General features: G+C 42.3%; 2 protein-coding genes across 13 annotated transcripts in view; one reads left to right on the forward strand and one right to left on the reverse strand.

The window, feature by feature from the left end:
* Window positions 1–231: 231 nt before the first annotated feature.
* HIGD1C (HIG1 hypoxia inducible domain family member 1C) lies at window positions 232–5426 on the forward strand. 5 transcript variants are annotated; one of them, XM_073319405.1, is made up of 5 exons: window positions 232–308; window positions 2629–2698; window positions 2978–3080; window positions 4177–4311; window positions 4763–5426. In XM_073319405.1, exons 3-5 carry the CDS (start codon window positions 2987–2989, stop codon window positions 4825–4827), a joined length of 294 nt encoding a protein of 97 aa, XP_073175506.1. In that variant the 5' UTR covers window positions 232–308; window positions 2629–2698; window positions 2978–2986; the 3' UTR covers window positions 4828–5426. The 5 variants fall into 5 exon arrangements, with proteins under 5 accessions (XP_073175506.1, XP_073175507.1, XP_073175509.1 ...); XM_073319406.1 differs by lacking the exon at window positions 232–308 and adding an exon at window positions 313–331; XM_073319408.1 differs by lacking the exon at window positions 232–308 and adding an exon at window positions 1239–1362 and having other exon boundaries at window positions 2629–2897.
* Window positions 5427–6955: 1529 nt separating this feature from the next.
* The window catches only part of SLC11A2 (solute carrier family 11 member 2), a 45659-nt gene continuing 31295 nt past the window's right edge, over window positions 6956–21319 (reverse strand). For 6 of the 8 annotated variants that reach the window (XM_073319386.1, XM_073319385.1, XM_073319389.1 and 3 more), the window contains 8 exons: window positions 20142–20300; window positions 19439–19525; window positions 19030–19149; window positions 18558–18707; window positions 17188–17261; window positions 16288–16441; window positions 15416–15469; window positions 6956–8698 (listed from right to left, as the gene is read on the reverse strand). In XM_073319386.1, coding sequence (XP_073175487.1) covers window positions 8621–8698; window positions 15416–15469; window positions 16288–16441; window positions 17188–17261; window positions 18558–18707; window positions 19030–19149; window positions 19439–19525; window positions 20142–20300 — 876 coding nt within the window. In that variant the 3' untranslated portion in view covers window positions 6956–8620. Of the gene's footprint in view, window positions 8699–15332; window positions 15470–15882; window positions 15970–16287; window positions 16442–17187; window positions 17262–18557; window positions 18708–19029; window positions 19150–19438; window positions 19526–20141; window positions 20301–21319 lie in introns of those variants that run through there. The other 2 variants (XM_073319387.1, XR_012155771.1) reach the window with 2 other exon arrangements.

A 21319-nucleotide genomic window follows, 5' to 3' on the forward strand; every position in this document is an offset into this window, starting at 1 on the left:
GGCCAGCGCAGCCCTGCCCCGTGACGAGCTGCCCGGGGTAGGGGAGGCCCCTGACTAGGGCAGCTTCGATTATTAGCCTTAGGGCGGGGGCAGCCCCGGGGCGCACCCGCCGCCCCGCCCTCGCGCGGGCTGAGCCCACGCCAGCGCGCGGCTCGGCCTTTCCCGCCGTTTCTGAGGCAGCGCGAGCCGTGGCCGCCCGACAGCGCCCGTCGCCCCCTCCCCCGCCTCGCTGGCCATTGGCTGCCCTCGTGTGACGTACGCCAAAGCGGGTGCGGCTTTGGCCCGGAGGTGCGGCCGGCTGGCCGGAGGTTGAGTCATGCTCGTGCGGCTGGTGGGCGGGGCCAGGGGAACGGCGAAATGGGGCGGGGCTGGGGGGGCGTGTAGGATGGTCCCGGGGGGAGGGGAAAGAACAAGGGGGGGGGCCTGTAAAGGGGGGCAGAGGAATGGAGGGAGGGGGAGGGTACGAGAGGGGCTATAAAGGGGGACAGAGCAATGGGGGGCTGTAGGGGCAATAGAGGGAGGGGATGGTGCTGGTGGGCGGTAGGGGCAATAGGGGGAGGGAACTGGGGGGGCTGTACAGGGGGACAGAGCAATGGGGAGGATACTGGGGGGGCTGTAGGGGCAATAGAGGGAGGGGATGGTGCTGGTGGGCGGTAGGGGCAATAGGGGAGGGAACTGGGGGGGCTGTACAGGGGGAAAGAGCAATGGGGAGGATACTGGGGGGGCTGTAGGGGCAATAGAGGGAGGGGATGGTGCTGGTGGGCAGTAGGGGCAATAGGGGGAGGGAACTGGGGGGGCTGTACAGGGGGACAGAGCAATGGGGGAGGGGGAGGATACTGGGGGGGCTGTAGGGGCAATAGAGGGAGGGGATGGTGCTGGTGGGCGGTAGGGGCAATAGGGGAGGGAACTGGGGGGGCTGTACAGGGGGACAGAGCAATGGGGGAGGGGGAGGATACTGGGGGGGCTGTAGGGGCAATAGAGGGAGGGGATGGTGCTGGTGGGCAGTAGGGGCAATAGGGGGAGGGAACTGGGGGCGCTGTACAGGGGGAAAGAGCAATGGGGGAGGGGGGTGGTACTAAGGGGGAATAGTGGGAGGGTACTGGGGGGTTGTAAAGGGGGACAGCAATGGGGGGAGGAGGATACTGGGGGGGCTGTATGGGGTAGGGGCTATAGGGGAAGGGGCAATGTGGGGAGGGGGAGAATGCTGGGTGGCTGTAGGGGGGAAGGGCAATAGGGGGAGGGTACTGGGGGCCTCAATAAGTCATCTGGTTCAGGCCCCTGCACTAAGATAGGACTAAGTATTATGTGGACCATCCCTGACATGTGTTTGTCTCACCTGTTCTTGAAATCTAACCTCCCTAGGTAATTTGTTCCACTACCCTGACAGGAAGATTTCCTAATGTTTAAACTAAATCTCCCTTGCTCAGTTTAAGACCATTCCTTCTTGTCCTGTCCTAAATGGATAATGAGAACAATTTATCACCCTCCTTTTCATAACAACCTTTTACCTACTTGAAAATTATCATTCCCTCCCCTCCCCCATCTTCTCTTTTCAAAACCAATCCAATTTTTTCAGTCTTTCCTTATAGGTCATGTTTTCTAGATCTTTAATATTTTTTGTTGCTCTCCTATGGGCTTTCTCCACTGTGTCCACATCTTTCCCAAACTGTGGTGCTCAGAACTGGACAGAATACCGCAGTTGAGGCCTTATCAGTGTGGAATGGAGTGGAAGAACTACTTATGTACTGCTTACAATGTTTTTTTGTTTTGTTTGTTTGTTGCAACAGTATTACATTGTTGACTTATTTACTTTGTGATCCACTATAACCACTCATCCTTTTCTGCCCTACTCCTTCCTAGACAGTCATTTCCCATTTTTTATTTGTGCAATTGATTATTCCTTCCTAACAGGGATACTGTGCAGTTATGCCTATTGAATTTCATCCTGTTTATGTCAGACCATTTCTCTAGTTTGTCAATATAATTTTGAATTCTAATCATGCCCTCCAAAGTACTTGCAACCTCTCCCACCTTGGTATTGTCCACAAACTTTATCAGTGTACTTTCTATCTCATTAGTAATATCATTTATGAAGATATTGAATAGAATTGGACCTGGGACAGATCTCTGTAGGACTCCACTTGATATGCCCTTCCAGCCTGGTTGTGAAAACACTGATAACTATTCCCTGAGTCGATTTTCCAACCAGTTGTGCACCCACCTCATAGGTTTGTCAAGGCTATATTTCTCTAGTTTGTTTATCAGAAGGTCAAGCGACAGTATCAAAAACCTTACTAAAGTCAAGGTATCATCTACTCCTTCCCCGTGGCTTGTTACCCTGTCAAAGAAAGATATTAAGTTCATTTTGATTCAATTTGTTCTTGACAAATCCATGTTAACTGATACCTTGTTTTCTTCTAGATGCTTACAAATTGATTGATTGTTTGCTGCATTATTTTTCCAGATACAGAATATGAGCTGACTGGTCTATAAGTCCCTGGGTTGTCCTTATTCCCTTTTTTACAGCTAGGTACTATATTTGCCCCTTTCTTCTTCTCTAGGGAAGGGGAAATGGGTCTCTAGAACATCCAATTTTTTTTTTGAATGAAGTATGTGTTTATTCCACAGATACAGCTACGAAGGGGAAGCTTCATTTCCGAGCAGGTCCTGCTGAATTATCCTTTGGAGAACTGAGCAGGTATAAGTGACAAACTTCACCCAGCCCAATTGTAATACCAAAATAAAACCCTTAACAGGGAACCAGAGGGCCTCTAAAATGAAATTAAGCAGCAGATGATATTGCATTAAATGAACGACAACTAGAAAAAGGGAATCTGCTTACGTACGACCACGATCAGTTTGCAAGTTAGCTGCTCTGACACCTGGGAGTCTCATAAGTAAGTGGTGCCTTAGCAAATAAACACCGGAGAAGGAAACAATCTCTGGATTTGAATTGTCAGCCCCGTTTTGTTTTTAGACGTGAGAAATGTCTTCTGATGATCACTGGTCTGCGGAGGAAGAAGACAGTCAAGTATCTAAACTGACACGGAAAGCCAGAGACTCTCCATTTGTTCCTGTAGGTGAGTTGAATCTTTCTGTGCACACAGAGTGCTGTGGACAGGGTTTTATTGTAATAATTCTGGCCTGTTTTTCCTCAGAAATAATCTCTTCAGTTATTAATGGAGATTAATGGATTTTTTCCAGAAATAGCTAAAATTTACACTAGTTAAACATGGAACAGCAAAATTGATAGTGTGAAAAGGTTTTTCTCCTTCCACTGTCACCTATCGTACTCTATCCTAATAGGATGGCTAGACTGGAGTATAGATGTGTTGCAAAAGTGGCTGTTACTTTATCAGTAGTCTGATGGAAGTCTGTTATAACCTTCATTTAAAAGGTGTCTTTTTAAAAGGTGTAATTGTGCAGCTTCCTATAGTACCTTCTACAAACTAGGTTTTCAGGAACTGTGCAGACCTGGAAAGGCAAGGAGAAGCCTGGCAAAGTTTCATCCATCAAACTTCATTAGGCTTCCCTAACATTTAGCAGCAACAGCAGGACTGTCAGAACAGAAGCTCTTCTAAACCGTAAAGTGATTTGTATGTACCAGACTAAATGAACACAGGATAATCTGTATACACTGTTGTCAATTTAGCAGGTTGCGATGATACAGCTTGCTTTTTTGCAGAGTGTGGGGGTGATTAATTGAAAGATAAAAGAATAATTGTTGTTCAATTTATATACCAAATAACAAAAGTAATTGAAAGTGATTTATAGGCCCTGACTTCACTTCAAAAGCAAAAAAGGTAGAGATAAAATTAAACCTCTAACTGATGCTTCCTTCCCTACTTCAGAAAGAAAAGAAGTCAGATAATATGAGTGTGGTTATAGCTATACTAGATGGTTTTGGGAACAAAACCACCATTTCCTGGTACAGAAAGTTGGATGCTTTGTTCAAACAGCATGTCTAATTTAGCATTTGGTAAACACTAGTGTTTTAAGTCAGAAGGGGCAGATTCTGCAAACCTTAATATGCTGATTCCTCACCCTATGCACTATTTGGTAGATTTTAGCTTAAGGCATGTATTACTTAGAATAATATCTGACATTCTTTAAGCCAAAGTTACATTTTCTGGTTGTACAAATTTATTGAACTTCCCCCTCCTTCTGAATGCATAGGGATGGCAGGCTTTGTTGCTGTCGTGGGCTACGGTCTCTACAAGCTAAAACACAGAGGAGATCAGAAAATGTCAGTCCATCTCATTCACATGAGAGTTGCAGCACAAGGCTTTGTAGTAGGAGCAATAACAATAGGTAAGATACTGATTTGTGCAGAGACCTTTTTAAGATACCTTTGCCATAGCTGAGCCTCTTTCTGAGGGGTGGATGGGTTAGTCTTCTGCCCATATTGTAGTGAGCCTACTCGTAGGCTGCTTGACTAACCTCTACTTTCAGCAAGTATTCTCCCATTTCAAAGCTCACAGCTATATCTTCTGTAAATCACTATAGCTCATGATTCATGATATAGGTATTCAAACTGGGATGTCTTGGACCATTTAATGTCCAGCTGTTACCTCCTTGCACCACTTATTTTTTAGGATATTTAGAGAAGACATTTTTACTGCTGAATAATTTTACCTGTGCTTCTTTGCAGACATTATAATTAAATGAAAAGAAGCAAAACTGTTTGCATGAAGAGTAATTGCTGAACTATCTTTCATATGAAAAACACCAATAGATAACAGTATCTGCTCTCTTTTGTTAGGTGTTCTCTTCTCTATGTATAAGGATTACGTTAAACCTCAGATCAAGAATGGGGCCAAAAAGTGAACCAACTCCATAGGACCAAGCAGGAGAGGAAAGCATATGTTCAGAATTATTTATTTAGAATTTCTCTCTGTAAACATTGTAAGAATTTTAAGTAATCACCACCAGGACTTCTGTTAGCTCTGCCATTGAATGGCTGCTCTATGCTAAAGCCAACTGTTGGGATCAATACCTAAACTCACAATATCTATGTCTATGATGCTAGAGGCAATAGACTCATCGTGACTGACAGCACAGTCAGTATCAATGTTTCAGCATTTCCTGCCAGCTAGAGTACTGTGCAAGGAGGAGACCTGTTATCTAGGGCAGAGGCAGCCATCGACCTACATCAAGCTCAGAATGTTGCAGTACTCCTCCCATGCAGCCTAGTTAGGAAAGAGGGCTACAGTATGGTAAGAGAGCATTACAAGATTGTTCTTTGGGGTTGGCAGTAGACAGTTAACAGAAGACCTGAATAGTCGAATGTCTTGTACCACTGCTGGTTGTCTAAATGTTTCGTACGAATATATTTAGTAGGCTGCTGTTTGTTTATGCTGTTTTATTTATTAAATCTTTATATATAGTGTAACCCACTTGGTTACAATAAAATACTCATGTTTCAACTTGCTTAAGCCAATGGTTTTAGTTACAATAAGTAGATTTTGAACAGGTGCTCACCATGAAATACTGGGTCACTACTCTTTGGCCTGCTGCATATTTCATGTCATTGCTGTTGAGACCTTCACCTGCCGGACTCGGTTTAACAAAGATGCTCTCTAAACCACAGCAGTGATTAACGTGATACAAGTAATGAGATTACAACAAGAGCCTCTTCCTTCCAACTAAAGCAAGTGTTTGCAAACAAAAGCTCTGGCAGCTATTTAAAAACTCCCCAGAGATAACACATTAGAGGGACTCCTGGTTCAGTTACTGTACAGGCTGAGACTTGCCTGACACGGAAAGATGGCAACAAATTACAGCTAGCACCAACTGGGGTAGAGACCAAGGCTAGAGCCAGCCTGCCTATAGAAGGAATCAGCTGAGGAGGTACTATTCCTCAGCCTTAAACCAAGTTCCTTAGTGTCCCTTGTATGTAGCTACAGCAGCAAGCAGAAGCCCAGTATCTAAATGACACTAGGCCAGCTTGCTAGATGCCTAATCCACACTGGCCAAGGGTAACATTGTAATGGGATTTACTAAAAACAAAAGCAAGTACCACCTGCAATAGACTTAGGCTATGTCTACACTACAGGCCTTACAGCGGCATTGCTGTACAAGCGGTAAGGTCTCCTGTGTAGCTGTGCTTTGCCAGCAGGAGACAGCTCTTCGGCTGGCATAATTAAACCACCCACAATGAGCAGCATTAGCTATGTTGTCAGGAGAGGCTCTCCTGCTGACATAGTGCTGTCCACACCAGCACTTTTGCTAGTGAAACTGATGTTGGTCAGGGGTGTGTGGTTTTTCTTCTACACACTCCTGACCAACAAAAGTTTTACTGACAAAAGTGGTAGTGTAGACAAAACTTTAGTGTGAGAGAGAGTATCCGAATAAGACTCATTTTGCAAAAACATTTACAGCATGTGTTTCCACATTAACTGGTGGAAACTTGGACACCATTGCCCATGCTACACTTCAATCCAAACTTTAGGGTCTCTCTACAGTTTGGAGCCAGAGAATATCCTCTGGTGTATTGCATTCAGTACTCACACTGGGGGCGTTTTACTTCCCTCGCATGTAATAGCCACAAGTTTTTGCAGTTGTTCATACTGTACAGTCTGTTCTTGTACAGAAAACAGCCAGTGAAAGTTATTAACTTTCTGGGTAATCTGATCTGAAGAATATCAGCATTATTTCTTAAGCAAATGAAGCCTGAACAGAAAAAGCTAAAGTGAATTTGACACATTTATTTGACAGTCTGGACTTCCATCATGTTCATCTCTGCTCAGTGGCCCAGTTCTGGCAAACCCAGACTTTGACAAGCCCTTTATGGTGTTCACCAACACCTCAGACAGAGGACTGGGGGCAGTGTTAATGCAGGAGGATGAGAAGGGAGGGAGTCACCCCATCATGTACCTGAGCAACTTCTTGCTCAAGTTAAAGTGTAATCAATATATTTAATAAATTAGTGCCAAATACACAGGGACAGAAATGCTTCATGGGTAAGAGATTTAATTAAAAAACAGAAATAAGATGCCTCAGAACTGAGCCCACATAGACATATATAAAAATATAATTCAGGGCATCTTCCATGTGAAGGCAGTTCCTGCCTCAGGGTTCTTAGCACAACTGCAAAAGATTTATCCTTTTAAAAACAAAAAACAAAACACTTTCCCACCCAGAATATCATGGCCTCAAGCTCTGAGTTTGGAACCATCCAATTCTCAGAAATTATCCTAATCATTCAAGACTTCTTGAAATGGCAGGAAAATGCAAAGCTCGTGTTCAATGCCATTTGAGATAAGCAGATAAAAGCTAGTCCCAGGAACAGTTACCCCCATTCTGTGTTTTTTGGATTTATTCAGTTGCATTTATGGCTGGAAGAACTACATGAAGAATTTCTTCACAGTCCCTCTTCAGGACTTAATAGTTAACAGGCACTTTCCATGGTGAGCACTCTTAAAAGAGCAGTGTCCACTCCTATAACTGTATAGACAGGTACTTAAACCAAGGATTCTATAGATCCCCACCTCTGATGTCAGGAGTAAAACCTAAACTTGCATTGCCTCTGCAAACTGTTTGTATTTTGAAATTGAGAATTAAGCAATTCAACACAGTCAGTCAAATAAAAGCTGGGATGCGATGACAAAGAAAACAAAGTTAGACTGAATGCACAAACTCTTTTTATCCTCCCATTTTAGTTACACTTTAGTTACCATCTCCTAAGCAGCAGTCAGCAATGTAGTTGTGGGGGGGGGGGCAAGGCAAGCACTTGAAATAAAATCCTAGAGTAGTAGCTCATTATTGAAGAACTGGCCAGATGCTTAGAAGAGGTGGGCAGGGAAGTGAGGATTGCCATGCTCTTGGTAGGAGACCTCTTGAGATAGCCACAGTGGAGGCTACAGAGGTTTGAGATGATAGGACTCATTGCTATAGTAACCAAGCACCTAAGTACCTGGACAGATAGGGAGGGTGTTTCTAGAGAGAAGGAAGCAGAAATGGAAGAGAATGCCCAGAACATACTCTGCATTTTACAGAAGCTTTGTACGCTTCTTCCTTAGGCTCCAATGGATTTACACTTCAGAATCTGCCCATGCTTTTGAGTTAATTATTCCTCATTGTGTAGTCTCCTTAGTGTACTTCATAAATGAGATTCAAAATCAAATGTAAAATCTTAATATTACTCATTTGGACAATCTTCCAAAAGCTGGAAAACATGTTAGTGTCCCATCATTTAGTTGGCCTAAGAAACACCAAGTGGAATAAGTTTAGATCTAAATCAATAAGATATTAAAATATCTATAATTTACTCCCCAAATAATTTACAATTAAAAAAAGGATTAAAGAAAATATTTTGAGTACCTAAAGGGAAGACAAACCCATAGGGTGTGTGATATTATGAACTGGTTTGACTCTGGCTCTTCATTGGTCCTATGAGAACCTTCATGGCTGATGTCAGGTGCAATGTCTGTTGATTCCATCTGACACTCCTCTGCAGATGTCAGTTTTATCCCGTGCTCCTTCTTGGAGGAAATCTTTCCATCATTCTTGATGCTTGACCATACCCGTTTCTGAACTAACCAAAAGTAAGGAAAATCCTTTTCCGCAGCACAAAGGGGCTTCAAAATTGTTTTTGTTCTTGCTACTGCAGTTCAGGGAATCATCTAGTCACATTTGAGTCTGCATCAACATTGTTCAGAAGGAATTGTTCAGGGTGAGTAGTAAGTCCCAGCCGATACTAGAGAAGGCAAAGAAGAAAATTAGGGAAACCACTTTGAAACAGAAGCCAAAGACAGTGAAATCAAGGATGATTAGGTTGAAATCACTAAACAGAGGGTTTTGTGCTTTGGCTTTCTTCAGCCTAAAACTTTGTTAAAAAGTCCTTGATCAATGCTTCAAATCCTGAAGTAATACAGAAACATCTTATTTTGTTCAGACAATGAGTTTCATAGGACTTGTACAATCCAGAAGTGCAAGCAGGCTCGCCTGGAGTCCATGTAGAGAATACTCCTCCAGGGCAGGTAGTTTTTGAGACAACTGCATGCCACAGGCACTTAGGCATGACCAAGAACAAGTTATTTTCCAGCAGTTAAGTGCTATTCTCTCCTAACTGCTACATACTCTGCAGTTTTATTTCACTAAGGGCTTGCCTACACCGTGATTAATGCACAGCAAGCCAGTATGAAACAGCAGTATGTCAAATCACACTATGGAATTTTTAGTGCGCGGAAGCAGGGGCTTTGTGGCTAGTTAGTGCAATATAGACAAGCCCTTAGGAACTGGTACTGCCAGAAGGCCAAGTAGCTCCAAGCCACACAGTACAGTAGAACCTCAGAGTTACGAACACCAAAGTTGTGAACTGACCGGTCAACCACACACCTCATTTGGAACTGGAAGTATGCAATCAGGCAGTAGCAGAGACAAAAAAGTGAATACGGTACAGTACTGTGTTAAATGTAAACACTAAAAAAAAAAAAAGGCAAAATTTAAAGAATATTTGACAAAATAAGGAAACTGTTTCTGTGCTTGTTTCATTTAAATTAAGATGGTTAAAAGCAGGATTTTTCTTCTGCACAGTAAAGTTTCAAAGCTCTATTAAGGCAATGTTTAGCTGTAAGCTTTGGAAAGAACTAACATTTTGTTCAGAGTTACAAACATTTCAGATATAAGGGGGTAGCCGTGTTAGTCTGCATCCACAAAAACAACGAGTCCGGTGGCACCTTAAAGACTAACAGACTTATTTGGGCATAAGCTTTTGTGGGTAAAACCCCCCATTCTTCAGATGCATCTGAACATTTCAGAGTTACGAACCACCTCCATTCCCAAGATGTTCATAACTCTGATGTTCTACTGTAGCTCATAAGGTCATCTAAACCATAATCTGATAGGTAAGAATCGTATTTAACACAGGTGACTGATTCTTTGGTCCTGCCACTTTCCTTATACAAAATAAAATAAAATCAAGTTTTGTGAGGCTGTTAGATGTTAAAACCAAAGCATTAAATCAATTTTTATTCTTTAATCAGCAGCACTAAGTCTGACTTGTTATAAATCTGATAAATAAATACTGTACCATAATTAACAGATTTATTAAAGTTATTTTGATTAATCTGAAGAAGTGTTATTGGAATGATTGAAGCAACATGGAGCTGATTAAAAAACAAAAGTGATTCAGCTGGTAGAACAGACAGGAGACAAATTTTTGCTTCTTTCCATGCTGATTATCACTTATTTCAGTAGATCTTGTACATTAATTACTAGTAGGAGCAGAGTGTGATCCAACAGGAAAACCCAGTCTCCACTTATCAGAACACAGGATTCACCCTTTTCAAGTAGTGTGGATTTGTTACAGAAAGTTTAGTTAACCAAACAGTGGAAGTTGTTTCAGTGCACCAGGTTTCCTATGCCAGGGTGCACTCTCAATTAGCCAGAGATAATAATTTATCTTATATCGGAACAGGCTTCAGTTGTTAGTGGCCAGCCAAAGAATACGCTGCTATGCTCTAGGACCCAAGAGTTACATCTTTATAAAATCCTGTTTTGTATCCAGTTTATGTCTCAGCTGTAGTAGTTTGAGGACTCTCTTTAAAAGGGATTTGTGTCCGATTTACAAGTTAGCTTATGAGAGCAATGGCTGTTAAGTTTTTTTTAATAGACACAATACTTCACATCAATACATATTACAAAAACATGTAAGGGATACAGATGAAATATCCTGTTACTGTTTCTGTTGGGGGGACTCTGGATGGTATTTTTCTCAGTTACAATTTCCTGTTACATCAACATGCAAGTTTGACTGATTCCATGTATATAGGAGATAGTTATTCTCCTCTGTGACTCTTAAGTTCATGCTTAATTATTCAAAATTTGTTAAATTCAGTTAGAAATCAAAAGGCAAGACAAGAATTTTCAATGGACTGAAACTTACCAAAAGTGTTTCTTACAAGGTAGAAACAAAGAAACTAAATAGGTATTAATTTAATTAAAGGCCTGTAGTGAGCTTACAAATTCAGTGTTTCCTCTAAGAGAAATAAATAATATGCATTACTTACAGCTTCCAGTTCACTTAAAGCAGATAGGGAAAGCTTGTAATAAAAAACGGGAAAGAAAGTTCCCATATCACAAAGATCAATTTCTAAACAGAAGCAAAAGTTCAGGCTTGTTAAAAAAAAAAAAAAAAAAAAAAAAAAAGAAAGGAGTGTGCAATGCCTGCTTCTATCAGAATTCCCTCCCCACTCCCAAATAGATTTTAAGGCCAGATGGGACCATTAGATCACCGAGTCTGAACTGAGTAAGATCAGGCCACAGAATTTCACCCAATTACCTGTATTCCTATTCTAACTAAGCCGAGTTTATCCCCTATTAAGGTTGTTCCTGGCCAAAACATGTTGGCATTTGATTCGTTTTGTTAGTAAGTGGGTAGGCGAGATAGCCTAAAACCAGATTGTTTTAGTGCATTTGCTATTTTGACTGAGGATCAGGAAGTGAAAAGACATGCAGAAATATAGCAGTAAGTGGTCTAAATGTAGAATGGTAAGTTTGTCTTCCAGATAGAGCCACCCAAAGACACCTATAAAAATGCTCAACTGAACCCTAGCAATAATTTTTTCAGGTAGTCAGGCTGCATAAACTAATAGCATATCAATCCTTCGCTATTGCTGGGAGCAGAAGCACTCAATACTGCCCTGAAGGGAGTGGAGAATATCAAGCAAAGATAGCTTCTTGGTTGAATGTCTTGCACGAACAAGGACTGTAGTAGTAACAATTTCTGGCACCAGCAGTTAATGAGACGTTACTATGCACAGCTTGGAGAGAGTTAGTATAGAAATACTAAGCTTTGCATGCAATCTAGTGTACAGGGCCAATAACTCTATAGGTTTCAGAGTAGCAGCCGGGTTAGTCTGTATTCACAAAAAGAAAAGGAGTACTTGTGGCACCTTAGAGACTAACAAATTTATTTGAGCATAAGCTTTTGTGAGCTACAGCTCACTTCATCGGATGCATTCAGAGGAAAATACAGTGGAGAGATTTATATACATAGAGAACATGAAACAATGGGTGTTACCATACACACTGTAACGAGAGTGATCACTTAAGGTGAGCATCTCAATCATTTGGGCATCAATATGAGTTTCTTTTAAAGCAACATACTGGGTGTCGCAATTTTAAAAAAAAAGACCCAAGAAACCAAGTTGAAAAAGTGTCTATCCTTTTAATTGAAAATGTAGTAAATACAAATTGATTCATGGTCAATTAAAAAAATTAAGTTTCACAAAGAATAGAATAGGTGCTAAATTATAGCACACTAAGAGGCCTTTATACAGAAGCTCCTGCATATAGCTGTGATGTTGATATACAGTTCACATCATATCCAACAGTGACAGTCATGCATGTTCACAGTGGTCGTGCATTTTTGACACTTTTACAAACCAGAAATTTTTAAAATGCATGAAAATTTAAGGCATATAAATTAAACTACAGGAATTTATAAATGAATGAAACCAGCTAGATTCAAGCCTAACAGCAGTTCTAGATCATAAAACATGCCTTTGATTAGACAGTCTATATAATTTTGTTGCCAAAGGAAGACAGATTAACACACAAATCAGCGGAATTAGATATAAAACTACAAACCCTGGCAGTAAGTAGGATGCATACTCAGGATTTCTAGCTGGAATTTTGAACTAAAACCCTAAGTGAAATAATTTTTTTCTTTATATCAAGCATTAATATTTAAGTCAAGTATGTTTTGTCAGTTATCTTAACGAAGAGTACATTAGCCAACTTTGTAGGCTTAGTCAAAACGATCATTAAAAAAAAGATTAGCAGCTTTAATTTTTGCCATCACAAATTCATCGTGTCTCTTGCTCACAGTTACAGCCTTCCTAACACTGAATTCCTTACCAAATTTATGATACCAACTCATTTATACACTTGGGAGTTTCTTCTTTCCTGTACGTCTGCACTTATTAGCATAACAGGAGCCGCACATGTAGGTGTTCTTTACTACTATGAGAAACAGTGAGGCTTATGCTTTACTCTAGCAATTTGAGACAATGGGCTAGACTCTCCATTGTCCTGCACCTTGTGCAGTCTAGGGCAAAGCAGTTGTAAATTTCTACTGTTCTGATTCTGTAGCATATTGACCCCAGTGCAAAGTAGATATAATGGACTACAGCAAGTCACAGGGCAATGGGAGAATCTGGCTGTATGCCTTTGCTTTGGCAAGACAGCAATTGTAACATTCAGTATCTGTTTCTGACTGCTACAACAGACAGGAAGATGGAAGTGGTCAAGCCCGAACTAAACTGAATGTTCTCACACCACCTAGTGAGAACCACATCCTATTTCCATACAGGAAAATATTTAAAGGCATTCTCCACACTTAGTCTGGACATATCTTTCACCTCCCATCAATCTGATGGATGTCCCTTACAGTCTGAAGTTTGTCCAAACAAGAGGCATTACAATAAAAAGAAAAAGCTACCATTCCATTGTGAAATCTGTCTCTCCAACCCTCTGAAAGCCATGGATAACCCCCTTCATCTGCACAGAAGAATCACCTCTCTTGTGGTGAGCATGATAAACGCTAAGACAATGAATTACCTGAGAAAGCCTTGTCTAGTTAGAACTACAGAAACTAAGCTTGAAAACATACCTACATTAGCCATTCTCAATAAAATATTCCCACTTAAAAAAAAAAAAAAAGAGGACTAATTTTAGAGATCAGGAGAGTGGAGGACTAATAGCATGGGTTAAGTCAGGCAAAGCAAGGGGAGATGTTGTGCAACCCACACAGATCTTCCAGGGGACCCCAATCCTGACTTGTAATACCCTGGCTATTCCAGTCCCTAGCCTCTGTTGAGCAGACTGCAATCATGCCATGCTTTTGGGAGGTTCACACAGAGGGATTGAGAAGTCCTTTGGAAGCCACTTTCACTTGTGACCCATGTCAGGATTTGAACCCAGTTCTCTTAAAAAGGTGAAAAAACTAATGCACAAACTAAAATTTAGTAAAGATCAAAATATCTGATGGGCACATGAGATGAAGGACAGAACTGAGATCATTTGAATTCTAGTGAAAATACCTACCAAAATACCTCAACGCAAACACAAATGCTTACACACAGAGTTATCAGCTAAAACTTCATCAAGTAGTAACAGAAGAAAAATCTTACTCAATAAGATCCAGAACTTCAGTTTCCCTACAGGGTCACTTTACAGGATCCACTCATGAACACACATTCCCCCCGCCCCCTCCCCTAAAAACAATATTATATCCTCAAGGATATAACCACTTGATTCATGATAAAATTAGGACAAAATGTGCAGTCTTTTCCAAACAGAGAAAAGGAATGCATGTTTCTCACTGTGACCTTTGCAATACTAGATTTAAGACTGCCTTGGGAGGTGGAAGAAGCAGGAGGTACAATGGGGAAAGTTTTTGGAGTATAAAAGGGCCAGACGGGAAGTGAAAGTAAGCAAGTTTAAAAAAAATGGAGACCCAAATCATGAAAGGCTTTTAGCACATTCCGTTACGTTACACTCCATGAATCATGATACAGCAAATTGCAGAAAATACAGAGAACATTTCTGTTAATGCCATACATACAAAATAAATCACAGAATCAAACAACCTGTAAACACGGATTTATTTTTTTCCTTTGCTGATCACCAGAATCACATACTAGGTAGGAAAAAAACATGACAGCTCTAATGCTTAGACTTCTAGTGTTTGTGTGCTAGGATTTCTCCAACACAATTCCCACCTCTGGGAAGGAATTTCTGCACCCCAAATTCATTCTGATTAACTGAAACCAGTAACTATTTTCTAATGCATTTAGAGTGTGAGATAAACAGGGTCAATTTGAGATTACAGAATACAATGGAGTTCTGATCTTTGGAGGTAGATTGTATCACTTAGTGTCACAGACTTTACACGTTGCTTGTCTAATTGTGAGAAGGAGGATTAATACTTCAGATACTGTCCAAGCAGCTTGATTTCTGTTTACTAGCTTGTATTACAGATTTACTGGAAGACTTCAGAGGCAGAGAACTAGCTAAATGGAAGTGTCATTTTGGAACATAGTGTCTCTTTGCCAGTCTGTTAAACTGGTTAGTGTCTGGGTAATAGGTAAATTACAGGCAGTTCCTACATTCCAGCAGCAAGGTAACACTATGTTTGTGATTAGAGGGGGTCAGCAAGGAAACTTACTCATCTCTTTAGTTACCTTAGCAACAAAATATTTCCCAGTACGTACATCTGAGCTTTTATACAACAAATTTACACAAGTATTCTCTGTGCAAATTGCACATACATTTGGATATGTTCACACAGTAAACCATAGAAACACACTGGCTCTGATGGCTACCTGTTGTGTGCAGACAGACCCAGTGTTTAGTTAATTTGAGTGACAGGCGGTTCTTCAGTAAGCCCTGTTCTAGTGACGCTTACCGTTTGCCCACAGGCCAGGAAGGAGATCCCAAGAGCAATCAGACACAGCCAGCTCTGGAATTAAAGAAGAAGGAGTGGACTATGAGAAACATTGCTGCAAGTTACAATCTTTTTAGCAGCCACACATTATTGAATGGAAACATGGAGGGATTACTAGGTGCTATTTTTCAATAATTACTCAAAAGTCAAGTTACCAAATCTCTTCATAATGAGTTCTACAGAGAACGTTAAGGACGTTAATGTTAATGTTAAAGAACATTAAGCCTGCTGAGATTGTGAAAGCTATTAAATAGATTGTTGAGCATGGTTATAAGCTGTTCTAAACTTTGGCACACTTTTCACAATCAGCAGAAACTTGGAGATACAGGAGCAGTCACAGGAAGGAAAGTCAAACTGCACGTTGACAGACATTTCCCCCCCCCCCCTTTTTTTTTTTTTTAAACAAATGCATAACTGTCTCCTCTTACCATTTGAATACACACAAACAGATCTGGAATTCTGCATGATTCTGAAGGTCTCTCCCCATCAGATTATTAGATGAGTCACAAAAGGAACTGGAATGGAGGAAGTTGCAAGGAGTGGTGGACTGAGCACAGAATGGGGAGACAAATTCCTGGCTGAGTGGAGTTTGAGCGGGTCTTGACTTATGGGAAACTGAGGCACATATCTGAAATTATGCACCCCGTGGATGGTAAGGATTACTTAGTGTTTGTAAGAGTTCTATGGTTTATAAACAAAAAAGTTTCCAGCTCCTGGGAAAGCAAGTTCATTGTCTCAATCCTGCCTACAAGCTGCCTCAGCCCAATAATTACTGGAATCACAATTTTATACAGCAGTGGTCTTGCCAAAGAGTGTGGAAGAACAATACTTACCAAATATGCAACAAAGCACAGGTAGGCAACACAGACAATGGCTGCAACCACATACAAGGCAAGGTGTCCCAATGCGCTGACATAGACCACCACAAAATACATGTTAATGGAGCAGACAATGAGAATGAGCACACCGCCAGCGATCTTCCAGCCTCTGAAAGGGAAGCCAAAAGAAACGGGATTACAGGGGCATTTGGGGGGAGAGGGATGTTTCTATTTTCCATGGTGTTTGGAGGGAACACTTCTTCTAATGTAAATGCCAAGACTCTGAAAATAAAGTCACCAGAATAGAAACTTTCATTGAACGGCACTGACACTTTTCTAATAGGGTTGCTACTTTTAGACTCAAAACACAGACTAGATAAAGGGACAAGAAAAGATGTAAAGACAGAGCTCAGGAAGCAACAAACACACACCAGTTTCTAGCAGTGACATATCGGGCACCACTCCAAGGAGAGTGAGTTGTCAAACAGGTCTTGGGGAGACTGGGCTATGTAGAAGAAGCTTAGAAGTAGAAAAACTCTAATACTGTTTGGGGAATAAAAACAATTCACACGTTTTTGTGAACAGCTAACTCTGCTTAACTGAACTGAGTGAGGAAGAAAGGCCTAGTGGTTAGGGTGCCAGCCTGGACTTGGGAGACTTGGTTCTTCTACTTTGCCACAAAGTTCCCATGTGACTTTGGGCAAGTCACTTAGCCTCTCAATTCCCCATATGTAAAGTGGGGATAAAACTCCCCCCACCTCAGAGGGTGTTGCGAGGATAAATACATTAAAGATTGGGGTCGGATATCACATTTGTTGGGACCAAGCACCCAAGATAGACATCAGTATTCAGGGCTAAATCAAATGGTTTTAAATCAGGAAAAGGTCAGGCAGGTGGGATTCTTTTCATACTTACAGTCCATTGGCAAAGTCATTCATCACAGGGTGTAAGCTGGTGAAAGTGAGGACTGGGATTAAAGCAAAGGGAAGCTGGAATAAGGCAACAAGATGCAGGAGATTAGGGCTGGGACTTTGTTCACGTAAAAAACCCACCCAAAGTTTGTTTATACACAATAATTTTTCTCTTTAGCTATTGAAAGTGTGTCACCTAAGAGACCTCTCACGACTAGAAATGGGAAGCAGTTTAAAGCCACAGATGGTGCTTTCCCACCTCCCCTCAACAAGAGATTCTTCAGTGAAAGAATCCAGAAGCTTTATTTAAAGAAGCATGACCCCACAGTATTTTTCCTTCTCTCTTCATAGTCCAGCTGAAATAGGAGTTATTTTCTATGCTGGGATATGGACTGTATCATTCTTGAGTGTGAGGAGCACGTTTCAGACAAGAACCATTGGAAGCTAAAATTCTTCTACTCCGAGAACTTAATTCGACAGTTCCCATTCCCCATTTTACAACGGGAACAAGGCACCATAAATACATATCTAGGTTGTTGCAGAGCTGGAAACTTGAGGAGAATTGGACCAGCCAAGAAACTTGTTATTTTTTTATGACTTTTAAATATAAGCAAGGTATAAATGTAACCCTGTTTAAATATGGTTCTTGCTCTTTGTAAATATTCGAGTGGTGCTCAGATAATCCAGTGAGAGGCATATAAGAGCCGAGAAGTAATTTACCTGTTCTATAACTCAGAGGTTCTCAATCTTTTTCTTTCTGAGGCCTTCCCACCATGCTATAAAAACTCCATGGCCCAGCTGTGTCACAACAATTGTGCTTCTACATATAAAACCCAGGCCCGGCATTAGGGGGTAGCAAGCAGGGCGATTGCCCGGGGCCCCACATCACAGGGGGCACTCTGAAGCTAAGTTGTTCAGGCTTTGGCTTCAGCCCCAGGTGGTGGGGCTTGGTGCCCCCGGCTGCAGCCCCATGCAGCAGGACTTTGGCTTTCTGCCCTGGGCCCCTAGTGACTAACACCGGCCATGCTTGGCGGACCCCCTGAAATCTGCTCACAGCCCCCTAGAGGGCTCCGGACCTCTGGTTGAGAACCACTGCTATAACCAATGTTGGCCACAGTCCACAAGCAGCTACAGATCAGGGGCAGATCCTACATTCACTGCTGCTGGAAAACCCAATTCTGATGGCAGCTGCTGCCATTTACAGGTCTCTCCCGCTCCCCTCCATACTTGAGCTCTCTGCACTCACGACCCCTCAGCCAACCACTTTACAGAAATGTTTATAAATGGGCCAACAGAAGGCCCTAAACCCAACACCAGTAGTGACTAAGAGGTTGGTTCTGAACGAGGAATTGCTAGTAGCTAACAGCCGCTCACCTGTAAGCTCTGAAGAACGTTTAGGAAGTCATTCATCCCAGTCAGGTGTTCAACATCTTGAAAAATGGCAACCAGCAGGGTTGGAGTGATGGCAATGGAGCGGGTCAAAATCACTCGAGCAAAACGTGACCACTTCAGGTTGAGGAATCCCTTCGAGGAGAGAAACAGAAGAGCTGCTGTTGCTACAGTGCAACATTCCACAGAGTTAAACTGTAACAGGGGGAAAGGGAATGATCTACTACAGGGTGAGTTTTTTCTCTTAAAGAAACCTGAGTTAGGCTGGAATTTTCCAAGGGGGAATCGGGGACTTAAGAGTCTGGCACGTGGGTCAATAGCAGGAAAGTCTGATCCTGCAGCAAACTACATGACCAGGAAAGGAACCTAGGCCTCCACTGACCATCTCAACTTCAGAGGATTACAAGGGGAAGGGGGAAAACAAGACATAAGCCGGCACAGCTGTAGAGTCACATACCTCCATGACAAACTGCCCAGAGTAGGTCCCAGTCATTGTTGAACTCTGACCTGCAGCAAGAATCCCAACTGCCCAGATGTAAAGAGCAGCAGGGCCAAAATAACATCCCAGAACAACACCCTGAAACACAGAGGGTTTCCAGTCACAAGTCAGTTGGTGTTAAATCCTAGATTTAAATGCTCAGTCAAAAGCAGAGTTCTTGGAGCCAGCTGCTCCAACAGACTGATCATGGGCCGAGACAGGAAGGAACGCTGTTCTGTTCCAACGGGACAACTCTTATAGTCTTAAAGGTTCAAGCCTTGAATAGTCTCCATTTATTCAGAAGAAGCAGCTGCATATAACTCAATCAAGGATGTTAAAATCATTCAGAGAAGACCACACTGCCTAGCCTCACTATAAAGCCACTCACCCCCTTGTAGATATCCACTTCCAAGGTTTCATTGTTATTTGGAAAGAGTCCGGCATGAGGGCTGCTGCTGTTTGTGCAGACTTTGTTCTAGAAGAGGACAAGACAGTTTAGGAAGCTTCATTTTTGTAAACAGATTTCAGAGAGCAGAAACCACGGCTGGTAGAGTTTGGGGTAGAGGAGCTGGCCAGATGAAATGCAGTAGCATTAATGTGTTGGGTGCATCTTACAGGCTAGGGTGAGATCAGTGCCTACATTTATGCATGCCAGGGCACTGTAAAGGGGCCTTAGTGTAAATGAGAATCAGGCCCTCAGTGTATGCAACACTCAGGCCCACTGTTAACACAGTAGCTATTATTAACCCAGGTGCACAGTGTTTTAGGGTGTCTACACTGCAGCTGGGAGGTGCGACTGAAGTATGTGTAGACATACCTGATCTAGCTTTGATTAACCAACAGTGAAGCTGCGGCAGCATGGGTTAGCCCTGAGTAGGTACCTGGGGTCCCACGCGGGCAGGGCTAGCCCATGCTGCTGCCTGCCTGCCTTGGCTTCATTGCTATTGTTACTCGAGCAAGGGTGGGCCAACATGTGCTGAAATCACACCTCCTGACTGCAGTGTTGATATACCCATCGTGTATATTACTCCCAGTAATCCAGAATCTCCACAACACAAGCACACAACCCCCAACAAACCCCACAGACTCACCACTTGTTCATTCGTCTTCCCAAAAAAAGCTTCAGCAAAAACAGAGACGACGAAGACGTTAATGAGGAAGGAGACAAAGAGGGCAACACAGGACTCTATGAAGAAATACTTATTGGCTTCTTGCACCTCCCTCTTGTCTGCACGATTCACCTGCCTCGACTGGAGGGAAAACATTTAAAGATAGTTATGATAAAATATTTCAGAACCTCTAGTCAATGGAATCAGCTGTATCTCCAACAGGTGGTTCCTCTGATTGCTATTGAACTTTGGCCAGAATACATCTATCCTGTCTGACAGCAAATATTAAGAGCTGAGCCCTGCCCCTGACTGGATCCCTTGTTAGGCCTTACAAACAGCAGTAAACACCATGAGACATTAGACACCAGCTAGCCAAGAGCAGCTGCTAATGCAATAACGCTGTGGGGTGTATACAAGAAGCAGGGCTGTGGCTGACCACATTCACACAAGCTAGCCCATCCTGTGGATGGGTACGCAACACCACACGTTTGAGCACATTGCTTCAGCAGACTGGATTTCCCCATGGTCAACTGCAGCTCCAAATGAAATGTCACTATGCTGGACATGCTTCCCAGTTTACCCTGGCTCCCACAGGCTGCCCAGCCTTCTGCTGTAATGTTGGGATGTGCCCCAAGATACAGGAGCTAGTAAGTTAAGGTTTCAGAGTAGCAGCCGTGTTAGTCTGTATTCGCAAAAAGAAAAGGAGGACTTGTGGGACCTTAGAGACTAACCAATTTATTTGAGCATAAGCTTTCGTGAGCTACAGCTCACTTCATCGGATGCATTCAGTGGAAAATACAGTAAGTTAAGGGGCGGCCTCAGCCTGAGCTCTAAACATATGCTGCTGCAGGGAGGGGGAAAGAGAAAAAAGCCTATCTTGTTTGCAAGGACAGACTGCTGGCCTTCACCTTTAAAATTAAACTGGGTTGGTCATCTTGTCCCCAACAGAATTAAATATGGATGAATCCCACAAGGCAGAGAGACTGGGAAGCACTGTTCAGATGTCTGAAATATGTTTTCAGGGGTTTGCCAAGTGTTAATCTAGACCCCAGGTTCTGTCACACAAACACATAGTTAACGTGTGTTCAGCCAATGTATTCAATTTACCCTGTTAATTACGTAATAAATACCGTATTTCTTTATCAGGTGCACGTGGCATA

Source organism: Lepidochelys kempii, chromosome 20 (genome assembly GCF_965140265.1).
Source record: "Lepidochelys kempii isolate rLepKem1 chromosome 20, rLepKem1.hap2, whole genome shotgun sequence".
NCBI lineage: Eukaryota > Metazoa > Chordata > Testudines > Cheloniidae > Lepidochelys > Lepidochelys kempii.

Excerpts from the sequence above, each read along its gene's own strand:
- HIGD1C (XM_073319405.1), top strand. The coding sequence starts at position 2,987 with ATGTCTTCTGATGATCACTGGTCTGCGGAGGAAGAAGACAGTCAAGTA. Across the intron at positions 3,081-4,176 it reads CTCTCCATTTGTTCCTGTAG|GGATGGCAGGCTTTGTTGCT; the intron begins GTGAGTTGAATC and ends CTGAATGCATAG. Across the intron at positions 4,312-4,762 it reads AGTAGGAGCAATAACAATAG|GTGTTCTCTTCTCTATGTAT; the intron begins GTAAGATACTGA and ends CTCTTTTGTTAG.